The sequence below is a fragment of the Lactuca sativa genome, chromosome 2, assembly GCF_002870075.4.
Source record: "Lactuca sativa cultivar Salinas chromosome 2, Lsat_Salinas_v11, whole genome shotgun sequence".
NCBI classification, from domain to species: domain Eukaryota; kingdom Viridiplantae; phylum Streptophyta; class Magnoliopsida; order Asterales; family Asteraceae; genus Lactuca; species Lactuca sativa.
In genome coordinates this window covers 163,654,848-163,671,407 of record NC_056624.2, presented here as the reverse complement: position 1 = coordinate 163,671,407, position 16,560 = coordinate 163,654,848, and the positions used below count along the sequence as shown (strand labels likewise).

At 36.7% G+C, this 16,560-nt stretch overlaps 1 protein-coding gene across 1 annotated transcript; it reads left to right on the top strand.

Annotated features, from left to right (window-relative positions):
* Positions 1 to 11,975: 11,975 nt before the first annotated feature.
* LOC111902545 (uncharacterized) lies at positions 11,976 to 16,357 on the top strand. Its single transcript, XM_023898362.3, has 16 exons — positions 11,976 to 12,299; positions 12,396 to 12,477; positions 12,596 to 12,703; positions 12,784 to 12,881; positions 12,985 to 13,068; positions 13,165 to 13,301; positions 13,385 to 13,457; positions 13,557 to 13,602; positions 13,711 to 13,820; positions 13,905 to 14,012; positions 14,108 to 14,164; positions 14,314 to 14,375; positions 14,461 to 14,788; positions 14,870 to 15,286; positions 15,405 to 16,028; positions 16,121 to 16,357. The coding sequence occupies exons 1-16, from the start codon at positions 12,234 to 12,236 to the stop codon at positions 16,139 to 16,141; spliced, it is 2,421 nt and encodes an 806-aa protein (XP_023754130.1). The 5' UTR covers positions 11,976 to 12,233; the 3' UTR covers positions 16,142 to 16,357.
* Positions 16,358 to 16,560: the final 203 nt, after the last annotated feature.

Below are 16,560 nucleotides of genomic sequence, written 5' to 3'. Positions count from 1 at the left end.
AATATTCTAGCTATTATTATTATTATATAAGCATTAAAGAACACTATATAACTCATAATAATAGCCCAAATAATTATTTTAAGGTCCTAATAATGTTACTATAATTAATTAGAAGCTATATTAAAAATAGCATAGGCATAGCTCACTTACAGCGGATTTTTTGCAAAACTGGGCTTCACTGGAGCAGCGTTTCCGAGCCGAAAGACCCTTTTTCTTGGGACTTCGGGAGCCTCGGGGCTTCCTTCGGGTGTTGGGGACGTTCCCCAGGCTTTTTGGGGGGTTTTGGGGGGGGGGGGGGGGGTGTAGAGAGAGTTTAGAGAGAGAAAGTGAAGTTGGGAAGGTGTGAAGAATGAGGGAGCCCGACGCCTCTATTTATAGGCTAGAAAACAGATCTACTCGTTGAGTAGGTCCTCCTACTCGTCGAGTCCATGCCATGTGTCACCCTCTGGTGGCTTGCCTTGGGGAGAAAGCCTTGGCCCTTATTCAGCCATGTCACCCCTTTTGCAGCAGCATCCTGTCGACTTCTAAACCCCATAACTTTCGCATACGAGCTCCGTTTTTGACGTTCTTTTTTTCCACGCGTATGTAAAAACAAGATCTACAACTTTCATTTAGACTCCGTCAGCTAATTCTTGGCCGATCTTATATTTAACAGTAGGAGGAGTCTAGACTGTTAAATGACCGCGAAGAATTCGTAATTCCTTCATACGGACTCCGTTTTCGTATTTATTTTTACCGTTGAGTTCCTATTAATGAGATATTCAACTCTCATTTAGGCCGCGTAAGCCAAAAACCGCTCGAACTAAAATTTGAGTTTCAGGTCGTGCATTGTTTTGCCAAATCTTAGAAAATTCATAACTTCCTCATACGAAGTCAGATTTGGGCATTCTTTTTTTGTATGTTCTCGGTTTAACGTATACTACAACTTTTGTTTAGATCACTAAGGCTAAAAAGTCCTCTATCGTAAATTCACTACTTACGTCTCCTGGTGTCGTGCCGGTTTTGCTGTAAAACTTCGACGAGCCATAACTTCTTCGTTATAACTCGGATTTCGGCGTTCTTTATATGTACAGAACCATTGATACATATTCTACAACTTAGTTAAGATTATTTATTCTAAATAATCTTTTGTCGAAAAGTCGTTTTCAACCCTTATTATCTCTAAATTGACTAGCTCGGATCTACGGGCGTTACAATTATTTCCCCTTTAGGATGATTACTGTCACACCCCAAAACCGAGAACGGCGGAAATGTTCTGCGGCGGAGGACGTTATGTAAAGTATCACAACAATGCAAAGTAGTAAACAAGCAACAACATCATCCATTGCATTAATAGTATAATTTTAAATACAAGCATGTTCTTTCAAAGTATAAAACAACATAATGAATATTCAAAATAAAAGACGAGTCTTGACCGCTCCGTCTTCACAAAACTTGGTCGTCATACCTATCTATTTGTGACCTGAGAATACAATTTATTTTGAAAGCGGGTATCAGCAATAAAGCTGGTGAATTCATAAGTATTTATGTGTCCTTGATTTGTAAAACTGTAAAGAAAAGACTTGTAATTATTTGAGGGAAAGTTTGTATAAGTATGAAAATGTTTGTAAGTAATTGCAAACGTTTAAAACCCCTAGAAAATCTCATATTTCCTACTAGTATAAAAAGTAGTCTTCTACCAAGACCCGTCTGTTTTGAAAGAAGCCATCTACCAAGACCCGACTATTTTGAAAGTAGCCTTTTACCAAGACCCGACTGTTTTGAAAGTAGCCGTTTACCAAGACCTGACTATTTTTAAAGTATGAACCTCTACATAAGTGAAGGTTTTTCCTTGTACAACTATTATTATTCAAATCTAATCTACCTCATCGATTACGTGAATGTGACACAAAGTAAAGGTAATAAGGAAAATAATATAATAACTGGAATTGTATCCTTTTGTATTTGTCGTATGTAAAGTGTAAGTACTGTAGTATTTGTAATAAGTGACTACTATTGTACTGATTGCCTTAAAATGAGTATTAAGGTATAATGTGATGGCTAGATCCCATACTAAACGCTCTCCCTGTCAAAAGATTCTGGGAACCAAACGCGACCCCTACAATGATTGCAAGTCGTGAACATCCACATTATGATTTTATGATCATGTATACCCAATATAACTATCACCTTTTGTTTAGAACAATGCGTTAGTGATTCATTGGTATAGTTAGATCATGTACCTATTCCATGCTATAACACCATATTATGTATGTTCTGTTATCGTGTATTGTATCTCTTAATATAGTATGTAATGTATTAGTATTCTTGTAATTGTATCTCTTCATATAGTAAGTATTGTATTAGTATAGATTCATGAATGAACTAACTCTTGTGTTATTCCTTGTACTTGGAATAGTAAGTAGTATCTCCTAACTATACCTATTATAGCTACTAGTAATGTACATGTATAACCGAAGTATGTCTTTGCTACCCAAAGGTACTGAACTGACTAATGGAACTTTTATGTCTATATATGTATACATGATATATAACTAATATTTAGACAACATTCGGACAAATAACCGATGCCCTAAGGCCACATCCCAACGAGGAAAAGGAAATAAAGCGAGCTAGTCGTCCTAAGTCCTTTAAACATTGCTTATATAACTATACATATATAGGCATGCATTTGACAATATAAAAGTATAAAAGAAGTTTTATAAAACCTTTGAAAAGTTTAAAAACTAATAAATGATGACTTGATGTCAGTTTATAAAATGATTTGAAAGCAGTTTGTTTGTTAATAACACTTTTAAGTATAACTAAACCTTTGTTTGAAACACAATTGTAACAGAGTTTGAAAGGAAACATACAGTATGTAAGACAGATTGATAAAGAGCTTTAACATTTAAAAACGTTTTAGAAAGTCATTTGAAGTAATATGTTTGGTAAAACAGCTAAAAGTGTAGTAAATCCATTTGTATGCTAGTTATTAATCACATGTGATTGATGTACTAACTAGCATGATTCAACTTGTATCCTCCCCACCGTAAAAACATTTATAAACATTTAAAAGGGTTATTTAAGGGGTATGAACTCACCTGTAGTGAGTGGATCGTATGGAAGTGTCGGACAAGTGCTTGGTGTCAAGTGAAGACTTAAACACACACAATGATCCTAATAACATATAAAGACATATGTATATATACAATTAGTGATTATAACACTAATTAGATGAGTATAAACATCCAACTGTGAGGAAAACACTTTAGTCAAGTGCTAGGAGGCCATTGGGTTGCAACAAAGGATTGCAAGGCATCGTATTTGAGTTTATGGTCAATGGACCATACTTAATGGATTTTACGGCCCATGGGACTTTATTCCTAGCCATAAACTCTCTAATGGGTCTCCATTTGAGGCTTAAAGGCAAGGTGTCTTAAGTGGTTAAGTGTTCCAAGGCTTAAACAAGAGGCTAGGTGAGTTTAAGGTCCAAGAATGACCCTAACTTGTGGCTTGGGGACCACTTCCCCATGAGTTTACGGTCGTAAACTCATGGTAGGAAGTACAATTTCGTTGCTTGAAGTCCCTAGCTCAGTGGTGGTTGGTTCTATGCTAAGTTCTAGTCAATTGGAAGGAGGAAAGGGCATCATTGCACCCTTATAGGGCGTTTATGGCCTTGGGAGATCCTTGGCCGTAAACTCTCATTCAACCATTGATTCTTGATGATTCTAAGCTCTAAACATGTTAACCCTAGTGTACAACAAGTTAGAACAAGATTACTTACGATCTAGGAGCTTGAATGGTCGGTTTTGGCCAAGAACACTAGTGTGTGTTCTTGGTGTTCTTGGTGAAACTTGAAGATCTACAAAATGGAATGATTTCACGGATGAAATCATGTAAGATCACTAGATCATGTAAGATATCAACTCATTAGGACAATAAAATTACGAGTTTTGAAGATCGGGGACGAAGATCGGGATGATACTTGAGAGGATTTGGGAGGAAATCAGCAAAGGGAAATGAAAGAATGAACTAATGGCCAACATATCATCATATGGGGTGGAGTTTACGGCCCACATGGAGTTTACGGCCGTAAACTCCCATGTGGTGGTCGTGAACTCCAGGTAAAGGTGTTTCAGGCTCGTTCTTTGTACTATAGATCCAACAGATAAACCCCAACACTTATCCCTTAAGTGTACAAGGCTCAAAACACTCAAACAGACTCCAAATTGGGCTAAATGATAGCAGGAATGAGTTTGAATTTTAGAGAAGTGTTAGACTGAACAGGATAGAAAATTTCGGGTTGTCGGGTTGTCACAATTACGTCCCAGAATCATCAACGAAACAGGACAGTATAATGACTCCATACGTTATCTCTTCATCCTAGGTAATAATCAAAACTTCCTCGTTTCTTTGAATGAGTATCTAAATCTTGGACTCCTTAACTGCAAGCGGTGCTCAATCTTGCACTTACTCCCTATCTCACGTTAGACTCCAAATTAAGACCTTCAAATCACAATCTCGATCCTCATTAGATTCGAACATAAGATAAATTCTTTTATTACTACAATGGAATGACGTCTCATATTCTAATGACCTATCATCGTATGTTGCAATGCTTAGACTCAGGTCTCTTAGAGTCTTCCAGAACAGAATATACTTTCCTTCATGTTCTAATCTCATCTTAAAAGGTAGCATTTCTAGCTACAAGCAACTATCACGATACCTCCACCGATCGCTTTGATTATCTTTTATTTCAATCTTTCGGCTTAAGTCGGATGTTACATCAAACTTGATTCTCTGAACCACGTAACATACTCATCGTAGTCGGACTCAATTCGATATGACCATTAGGATCGGAATAACAATCATCTTCTTAGTCATTACCGAAACGATGGTAATTAAATATTTGAATGAAACGAAATCAATTACTAGCTTCTTGGTAACCTTGTGATTTTCCCTGATCCAAGCGTGAGTCCTGTGCTTCCGGTAGTATAGGCCTCTACTACCTTTCACACCTACTCATACTCATCCCAAGTATTGTCTCGCAGTTTATCCAAGTCACCATGCAAGCAAATCACACAATCATTCAACACATCAGATAACAAAACGAATGTTTTTATATTATTTCTTGAAACTATTACATAGGTGTTCAAGTTCACCCTAGACTATGCCTCTAATAGGCTACACCATAACAGACTATCTACATGGTTTCTTCATAACTTGATCTTCATATATCCATCCTCACTCCTAATTTCTTTCATCGTCTGTTACTTCGTCTAGGATCATCTGGAATGCTCTTGCCTTCGGTTTTGGCGGCACATTTGGTTTTGCTGCTTTTTCTCTCATTGGGCAGTCTTGCTTGAAGTGTCCCTCTTCACCACACTTAAAGCAGACTTCTCTCTTGGTTGTGCATTCGCTGGCGTAATGACCAATTTTCCCGCATTTAAAGTAGGTCATCTCTTTAGAGCATTTCCTAATGTGCTTCTTATAGCACTTGTCACACCATTGCATTCCTTCTTCGAACTTCTTCGAACCAGAATTCGAGAATTTTCTCTTCTCGTTGGACCTTGAGGATCCTTCAAACTTTCTCTTCTCGCCAGCCTCCATCTTGCTGGCGGCTCTTTCCTTGATCATATCTTTAACAGACTTGGCAGCCCAGATAGCTGCCTCCAGAGTAAGTGCATGGCGTACTGGCACCGCATACTCCCATGGAAGTCCCTTTGTGTACTTGACAATTTTTTTCAGCTCGTCTGGGACAAGGCGCAAAAGCAAACTCCATCTTGTCCATGAAGTTGTTGGTGTATTAATCGATGGTCATGCTTCCTTTCTTCAAGGTTAGGAATTGGTTCTCCAGCTCGAGCAGGTTTTGGGCTGAACAGTACTTACGTTTGAATTACACCAAAAACTCTGCCCATGTCAGTTGTAGGGGCTCATTGGGGCTTAAAGTCTTCATCAGGGTGTTCCACTAACGAACAGCACCTCCTTGGAACTGTCGTACTGCAAACGTGGTCTGTAATTTGCCTCTGCAACCACACGTCATGAAGGCCAGCTCCATCTCCGAGATCCAATCCATAAATCCGATCGGATCTTCCTTTCCAGTGAAATTTGATGGCTTGCAAGTAAGAAAATCTTTGTACTTGCATCCATTCCTCTCGACTCCGTCATCTTGATTATTCCTTCTAATCACCGGTGCATCAGCTTGACCAATGGTCCGATTGTAGTTCCCTTCCTCTGACTGCCCATCATTCAGTTCGGGCTGCTCAATAGGCATCGTTAGTTCCTCTCGATGTTGTTGAAGTAAACATCTTGTTTCCTCCATTTGACGATCCAACATCATCTGGATCAACGCTTGAACTCCGACCATTGTGATTGGCTCAGGAGCGGCTACTACAACAAGTATTTTCTCAATCACTGTTGTTTGATTCCTGTTTCCATTCACATTCCCAGCTCCACTGCGGGTTCTTGTCATTTCGATCTATTCACCAATTTAAATGTTCGGTGTGTAGCGACAAGAATTTAGATAAGAAAAAATTTATTTACAATCGACGTGTAAATCTCCTTATCACTCTGAAAAGTTACATGACAGTTCCAATACCGTAATTAAACGTTTAGAAATCTGAACACATAAATTTTTCAGATCCATCGGCAACAGACCATAGATCCAATCATACATTTAGCATCATAACTCATTTAGCACATAAAAGCATGTTAGGCATTTTCCCTAAATAAGCTAGTGCTTGTTTCAATTCATGTGTATTACCTAAGACACTCCTCACAATCATTGCTTAGCATTCTAAGTTTAAGCCTAGAAATAAATTCATATTCCTAGTTCGCTTAAAATAATGCTCTGATACCAACTGTGACATCCCCATTTTCTCGGCCAGAAAAAACCGATTTTGTTTATGCTTTATACAAATCAGAGAACCTCTTTTAATACAAATGTTTGCGGAATTTGTTCCCAGTAAAACATGAGAAATACATTATCAAAGCATGTCCGAATAAAAGTATTTTTATTCATTTTAAAACATTTGGGATGTCATCGTCAATACAGAAACATAAGCATAAACAAAACTTACATTCACTATCACTAGTGATTTATATCTCCTTAATCTCTCAGTGTAATGTGACTTCATATCAACACCTGTGATATAAATAAACTGAGTGGGTCAGGTTGGGAAACCTGGTGAGTTTTTTTTTTTTTTTTGAACCGGCAAATCTAACCTACTCCTAAGCTAACAACACCTATTCCACCTATGTCCACGACGAGACTTGAACCCTCGACCTTAAAGAGGGAGGGCACCACCTGATACCGCTGGGCTACAAGCCCTTTTACCTGGTGAGTACATAGGGATTTCAATCCCACAATGTTATATCATATATATAATTTAGAACTCACAAAATATACAATTTCACCATATATGTATAAGCAACTCTTATCCCATCCCGTCGATCCTCACAACGAGACTATCCATACTCTCAAACCTAAGATTAACTGTTTTACCTAATCCATACTCCCGGATCAGAAATGAACGGCTTTAACTAATCCATACTCTCAGATTAATGACGAATGGTTATGCATAATCCATACTCTCGGACTAGGGACGTATGACTAATACATACTCTTAGATTAATGACGAATGATTATGCCTAATCCATACTCTCGGACTAGGGACGAATGACTATGTCTTAATCCATACTCCCGGACTAAGGACATCTGGCTATGTCTTAATCCATACCCTCGAATTAATGACAGTTGACTATGTCCAATCCATACTCTCGGACTAGGGACAATGACTGTGTCTAATCCATGCTCCCGGATAAATGACATATACTAAAGTTCTATTCTCTGAGTATAACTCACTTGTACTCGTAAGAAAATACTACCCAATATTCATCATAATTAATTTAGGTCTACTCTTTATCCTAAATCATCATATATAATCAGGTATGTTCTTTAACACGTATTTCAGGCAACATCAATTAACTCGCACATAAACATATAATTAATACTTCAATCAGTACTTGTATTAAAATCATGTTCATGAAAGGGACTATGCACTCACCTGATACGGTGGTGACTCGGTACTTGGACAACACTTCGTTACTCTTAAAACAATTTCCCTCGACAAAACCTAGTATCATTACCACTAGGGTTTAGTTCAGTATTTACCGAGACTAATTTAATATTCTAGCTATTATTATTATATAAGTGTTAAACAACACTATATAACTCGTAATAATAGCCCAAATAATTATTTTAAGGTCCTAATAATGTTACTATAATTAATTAGAAGCTATATTAAAAATAACGTAGGTATAGCTCACTTACAGCCGGTTTTTCGCAAAACCGCGCTTCGCTGGAGCAGCGTTTCCGAGCCGAAAGACCATTTTTCTCGGGACTTCGGGAGCCTCGGGGCTTCCTTCGGGTGCTAAGGACACTCCCCAGGCTTTTTGGGGGGTTAGAGAGAGAAAGTGAAGTTGGGAAGGTGTGAAGAATGAGGGAGCTCGGCACCTTTATTTATAGGCTAGAAAACAGATCTACTCATCGAGTAGGTCCTCCTACTCGTCGAGTCCGTGCCAGGTGTCACCCTCTGGTGGCTTGCCTTGGGGAGAAAGCCTTGGCCCTTATTCAGCCACGTCACCCCTTTTGCAGCAGCATCTTGCCGACTTCTAAACCTCGTAACTTTTGCATACGAGCTCTGTTTTCGACGTTCTTTTTTTCCACGCGTAGGTAAAAACAAGATCTAAAACTTTAATTTAGACTCCGTCGGCTAATTCTCGATCGATCTTAAATTTAACAGTAGGAGGAGTTTAGACTGTTAAATGACCGCGAAGAATTCGTAATTCCTTCATACGGACTCCGTTTTCGTCTTTATTTTTACCGTTGAGTTCCTATTAATGAGATATTCAACTCTCATTTAGGCCGCGTAAGCCAAAAACCGCTTGAGCTAAAATTCGAGTTTCAGGCCGTGCATTGTTTTTGCCAAATCTTAGAAAATTCATAACTTCCTCATAGGAAGTCAGATTTGGACGTTCTTTTTTGTATGTTCTCGGTTTAACGCATACTACAACTTTTGTTTAGACAACTAAGGCTAAAAAGTCCTCTATCGTAAATTCACTACTTACGTCTCCTGGTGTCGTGCCGGTTTTGCTGTAAAACTTCGACGGACCATAACTTCTTCGTTATAACTCGGATTTCGGCGTTCTTTATATGTACAGAACCATTGATACATATTCTACAACTTAGTTAAGATTATTTTTTCTAAATAATTTTTTATCAAAAAGTTGTTTTCGACCCCTATTATCTCTAATTTGACTAGCTCGGATCTACGGGCGTGACACCGTGGCATTGGATGTAAGACCATGTGGGGTAGCCCATGGCAGTCCTAGGTGAAGACCATGTGGGGTAGCTCATGGTATTGGATGTAAGACCATGTGGGGTAGCCCATGGCAGTTCTAGGTAAAGACCATGTGGGGTAGCCCATGACATTCTTGCTAGTTCATAATTGCATGGTTTTGTGGTTTGTGTATAGCTTTAATAGCTAACAGGATATGTGTATGTGGATTGTGTATGGTATGATCTGGGGGAACTCACTAAGCATTTCACTTACAGGTTGTTGATTTGTTTCAGGTACTTATGAGCTTAAGGGCAAGGGCAAGGCGTGATGGCGTGACGTGCACTCTATCTCTCTTTTACTGGTGTGTTTGGGACACTCTAATGTTTTAAAAGTAAAATAATGATGTAATGAATGTGGAATCGAAAACAGAGGTTTTGGGGATTTATGGTTCTGATAAATGGTTTTGATTAATTAAAAATTAAAATTTTTCTGTAAAAAAATCATTACATTACCCCTAACACAACATGAACCAAAACTGAGGCTCAACCCCAAAACCAAAAGGCCCAAAACTACAAGATCCATAAAGGCCCACTAATGGCCTAATTTTCCAAATTGGGCCCAACCCCATATGGGCCTTATCCTAAAGGCTAATAATTCCTTAGCCAACAACAAATCCCAGTTGGCCCAAAAGGCCCAAAGCAACAAAGTGGTCCAAGGATGCGAAGCCCAAAACACAACAAACCCACAATCCATATGGACGACGAACGCGGGGCATAGCTCAGCTACGTTGGGTGTACTCGATGAATTCCGGATCTCGACCAAAAGAAGGTATGTTGGGCGTACCATCAGTTACGAGGGGGGTAACCATGACTTTTCCAAAACTCAAAACACGTCTTAATCCTTTAAGTACTCGCATCAAAACCTCATAAGACCTTCAACCAACTTAATCCATTAAGACCCAACTTAATCCAACTAGAACATGCATGGACCATTCTTAAACATCAAGCAAGCATTTTTATGAACTAGAAACACCAAAAGAGGCAAGATCTATCACTCCAAGCTCCTGGAGTGGCTCAAACTCACAAGGAGAACTTAATACACCATAAAAACCCTTAATCTTGCCCTAAACTTAAACTAGCACAATAAGAAGTCAAGATGAGAACTTTTTACCTCCTGAAGCTTCCCAAAAGTGTGAAGATTATGGATCTACAATCCCAAGGCTACACCAAACTTGATCACCAAGATCCAGTTTCTTGAAATAACACTACGGACCTTCAAAATCACCTCCAAGCTCATGAATGCACCAACAAAGAGGAGTAGGGTTCGAAAATAGGAATCAAAGACAAAGGAGGTTGAGAAATGAAAAAGCCTTGAGCTAATAAAGATGTTTAAATAGTGCCCAAACCGTAAAAATTAGGGTTTGGCACTATGACCATTACGTTCGGCTTACCCACAGCTTACGTTGGGAGTACTCACCCAGGTACGTGCCTTAAGCATGCACGTATGTGACTGAAACGCAAACCTTTTCCATTAAGGGTTATTTCTGCCAAAATCTTCAAAATGCCATAACTTCCTCATCTTAGGTCCATTTCCAACGAACCTTATATCTACGAAAAGGTGGCGAGAAGCCCTACGCTTCTAATAACACACCCAAGCCTTAAAACCTCCCTCACAAAACCTAAATTCCATAAAAGACCGAGTTATCAAATTACGATTATACCATGGGCCTCCAAAGACACCATCCAGCACTTGGATCACTTAAACCCTTAATACCCACATCCGAAAAGAGCCAAATTCCTTCTTCTCCAAGGCCCTAAGCCTCATGACGACTGATGGTTGGGCCGCAGCCCCGAACAAAGAAGCAAATCCGAAACTGAGAGTTACAACTTTCATATAATGATGTTCTACAAATATAATCACAGTTAACCTAATGAATCAAGTCAACTGTAACAACAATAATGAAGAAGAAACAAAACATAATGAATCATAAAGAAAAAGAAGGTTCTAAAAAGATATTGTAAACACGATTCCATATTAAGATGATTCATACTACCAATAAAAAGAATGCAGGGGAGAAGAAAATGAAACATGATGGATGATGGAAGCCTGCATCAGCATGGACGTCGAAACATAGGCCGAAGAAAGATTTTTTTATTATTTTTTTTATTGTGTGTGTGCATAGTTATGATACATGATCTTATATAGGTAGATTGGTAAACTGTATGTTGTTATCTTTATCAATGATTTTCTTCTCTCAAAATTTCCCTAATTTGAAAGGAAGATTAGAAGGAAGATTATCCTATAATTTCCTTTCTTTTATTTTCAAAACATTTCAAAGAAAAAAAAAACTTAGGAACACGATGACTTATTCTTTCTCTCCGATTCCCTCTCCACTTCCCTAGTGAAACGACATCGGGAACAAGGGTGTATATTAAAATATGTAAAATAATCATATAATTTCATGTTGAATAACATTTCACGAATTTACTTTAAGTGTGTAAAATTCATACAACGCAATATGAATTTTATACTTTTAAAAGATGGTTATTTGGTTTAACAACAATCATTTTGATCATTAACTGGACAACCCTTAATTTGTTCCACTCAGGAGCATTTCTAATCACTTTATTAACGTGATTTGTTTTACATGTCCAAAATGTGACAAAAGAGGAAGGGTTTAAGTGTGGTTTTTCAGAAAATATTAGGGTTATTGTTCATCTCATATTTGCTCCATAAAGCTCATAGTAATCATAGGCGTCAAAAGGAATCGCAGGTATTTGATTTTACATACGACGCATTTTGGCACAACACAGCTGCTTGGTATCGACAGAAGAACGCGATTTTATCTACTCCAGTGTCATCTCCAGCCGCGAGCTAAACCATCGTCACTGCCATGTTTTCTACATTCTAATGGCGGCTATAACCGTTAGACGTAATGTGTTTCTGTTGCCTATTAAACCACTTTTCTCGTTACAGGTACGCTTCGTTATCTACGCCTCGTTTATCGAACATATTCATCTGGATATTTCGTTGAACACATTATCCGCAGTTTTAATATATTTTTTGCTGCAGGGGTTGTTCCATAAATTCGTCGAACTTGATGATTCTAAACCTCGACTACTTAGCGAAGATGATTATTTGATCTTCAAACCAGGTGTGCCACGAATAAGTCTGAAACTTCATTTAGTAGAATTCGGGATTTCTATCTTATACTTAGGTTTTTAATCACATATCGTTGCTGATTCATAGCTCATGAGTGGATAATGCTGCAGGTGAAATCAACGTTTCAAAATGGAAAAAGTTGGATTCAAGGTCCTTGGGGATAAATCGAACAATACCCCCATCCCCTTTTGCTGTCCTGCAGATTCTTCGTACCAGAGGTCACATTTATTTTATGCATTATATATGCCTTACTTTCTTGTCGTTAGTAGTATATGAAAGATTTACTCTATTTTTACAGGGTTTGAAGCCTACTTAGTTGGAGGATGTGTGAGAGATTTGCTTCTAAACAGGACACCAAAAGATTTCGATGTCATCACTACTGCTCATCTGGAACAGGTTTTTCTTTCTTTAAACTACCATGAATTGTGATTTTTACATGGTTCCAAGCTTTTAATGTTATTATCACGAATCACTAAGTATGTATATACTATAATTTCAGATTAGTAAGCAGTTTCATAATTGTGAAGTTGTGGGGAAACGGTTTCCTGTATGTAGGGTGTATATAAAAGGCTCCATTGTTGAGGCAAGTTGGTGGATTCCTGTTAACTGATCTTTTCATGTTCGTTTCCGTTTTTTTTTTCTCACAATTCACATTATGTAATCATATGCTCTTTACTAGGTTTCTAGTTTTGATACTTTGGCCAAGGAGACAGAAGGAAAAGAAAAGTTTCTCATCTCCCAAATGCCTAGAGGCTGTGATAAACTGGATCTTCTTCGTTGGAAGAACTCAATGCATCGAGACTTTACCATTAACAGGTATTCTCTGCTGCTTTGATGTTTCAATTAATCACTCCATGTTTCCTATGAATTGAATTTTGATCATGAAATTGTGGAAGCAGCTTGTTCTTTGACCCTTTTATTCACACAATCTATGATTACAATGATGGAATGAAGGATCTATTGGAACTAAAGGTTAGATATAATATAATCATCTTGCATTTATAATATATGATTCAAATGGTTTATTTCTCTTGTTTGAATTGGTAAGATTTATTTGTGATTTGATTTCAGCTACGGACATTAGTACCTGCCCAACTGTCATTCACAGAGGACTCTGGTTAGTGTATTTCCCTTTAAACCATACATTTTGTCAAATATGAAACTATGATAAATCTTTATATTTTATTAAACTTATAGTAGAACTTACTTGTGTTCTTACATTCAGCAAGAATACTTCGAGGTGTAAGAATTGCTGCTCGTTTGGGATTATCATTGTCAAAGGAAATCAAAAGTGCAATTTTTAAACAAACATCATCAATTACAAGATTAGGACAGGTGCTATTTTGAACTTCATGAGTGTTGATTTGGTATAATAATTGTTTTATATTTACCTTTTTAGTCTAATGTTTCTTTATTCAGTCCAGGACAATGATGGAGATAAATTATATGCTATCATTTGGAGCTGCTGAATCTTCATTCTCCTTGCTTCATAAATACCATCTTCTTGAGATTTTACTACCATTTCAGGTTAGTGTTGAATCAGTGCTTCTGCATTATTATTTATTATTATTTATAATAACAACTAAAAGGAAACTACTGGTTTTTGCTATTGAAAATTTCAGGCAGCATACATTTCTCAACAAGCAACTAGGTTTGACCAAAGTTCCATGATGTTAATGGTATGCCAAGTCACTATCTTTTTATTTTTTGGCAACAACAAAATATAAATCTTTCATCTTTATATATATATATATATATATATATATATATATATATATATATATATATATATATATATATATATATATATATATTTATATTTTTACAGAAACTGTTGTCTCATTTGGATAAGTTGGTTTCTTGTGATCGGCCTTCTGGAAGTCCCTTATGGTGAGTGGTTTCTTAATCTGTACATATGAAAAATCAAAAACAGTTTTGTTTAAATAAACATTTTTTTTTAATATTTTTGAAACAGGATTGGAATTTTAGCGTTCCACCTGGCACTAGTAAACAACCCCCAACACCCTTTTGTTATCTTGACTTTTGCATCTGTTCTCTATCACCAAAGTTGGAAAGATGGTCTTAAGTTTGCAAGGAAATATGGTCAACCACCGGTCAACTTTGATCCAGAATCTTTAGACACATATGATGAGTTCATTTCTGATGATGAAATTGCCAAAAAAGTAAACCAATTAGCAATTATGGTTGTAGATTCTGTTGATGTTTTGATGGAAACAAATTGCCTAAACCATGCAATGGAAAATTTCCCTGGTTCTCCTTCTCCTTCTCCATGCTCTGGTTTTGTATGTGACTATTGTTAATCTAATTTGTTTCATGTTTTTGTTGATTATTTATTTTTCTGATTATTTTTTCTTTTGTTTTAGGTATTTATATCCAAGAACATGGGTTATAGTGCTCAACAACTTTTTCATGTTCTTTCCCATAAAGTGGAAGCCTACAATGAGGGAAGAACTTCTTTTGAGATAAACTTTGATCTTCTTAAAAAAGGGTATTCCCTAGAGACCAGGTTTGCTCTTGGGAAGATCATTTTGAATACATTGGGGTGTGGAATTGGTCAAACTGAGGTCAACTCTTCTAGTCTGGAAAATGAACGTTTTGTGAACAAAAAACATGATATAAAACAACCACCACTATCATTTAATTTTAATTTACAACAAGAAATTGTCACCAAAAGTCCAAAAATGATTACAAAACTTAGTAGTATTATGCAAGATAAATCCAAAGGGGTATTTTCAAAGCATAAGGAAGTAGTTGACATTTCTTCTGATCCAAAGAACAAGGTATTGTATTACTATTATGTAACTTTTTAAAAAAATATATAAAAATTCACATCAAGAAAAAAAGTTGGTTTGACTTTGACTTTGACATACGTCTTTTTTATTTGGTAATAAATTGCAGGATTTAATGACAAATAAGAAAGAAATTGGAACTGATAAGTCATCCATGGGAGAACAGGAACTTATTTGCATGGTGGAAAGTTCAATTGATAATGATAAGTTAGAATCTCAAAATCATGAAGAGAGAAATAGAAAAGTCAAAGTAAACCAGTCAAACCAAAATGGAACAACAATGTTAGTGGAAAGAAGAGTAGAGAATGATGAAACTGGAATTAGTTCACTTTTAAGGTCTGTTCAAACTAATTTCAACATGGCAGTTAAAGAAGCAAGAGATTCAATTCCTGAAATGAGAAAACTAAATCGGTTTCTTGAGAGTTTTGTGGATGAACAAGTGGAAAGAAAGAAGGAAAAGATTGAGAGTTTTCAAGAAAAAAGTATACAGTTAGAATCTGCAGCATCTAGTTTAGTAAACAAAAATAAGGAATTAGAATCATGTAGTTTTGTAGCATCTTCTAGTGTTACACCCGAAATACATGTGCAACACCTTGACCTTGATGAAAAAGTCAACAAAACTAGTCAACATAAGAAAGTCATGATGAAGGTGAAGGGAGAAAAAAAGAAGCAAAGGGTTTGTTCTTATTGTAAGGAAGTAGGCCACAACAAAACCGGATGTCCTAAAAGAAAGGTAAATAAATAAATACATTGAACAAATTTACCATTTCTTGAAAAAATTGAGAAAACAATTCAACATGAAAAATAAATACATTGTCTTGTCAGGCTGACACAGATTCAAGATGAAGTAAATGGATTATTCAAGTTTGCTCAAATCTTTCCACTTGTTGATTGATGTCTATAAGCTAAATATTTTATAATGGAAATTTCCGAGAGTTATTTTCCTTCAAGTTTTGAGACACAATTTGTTAGAGTGTTCAACTTTTTAGACAACAATATAGAAGAGTATATTTACATGTACAAGAATTTTGGATAAAAATCATAATTTCCAATTTTGGCCAATATTGCTCATGATTTACCAACTGTTCAAAGCTTTTATGGTAGCTTTGAAATCTTCTTTTTTTGATAGTGACATGATTATAGCAAAAGATAAGCAAAATATTAGAGAGATCTGCATAAAGTTAGTTACACAAAAGACACAATTCTCTTATGGATTGATGCACGCACAGACACGTCTTTCAATTTTTGCATATTTAAGAATGCCT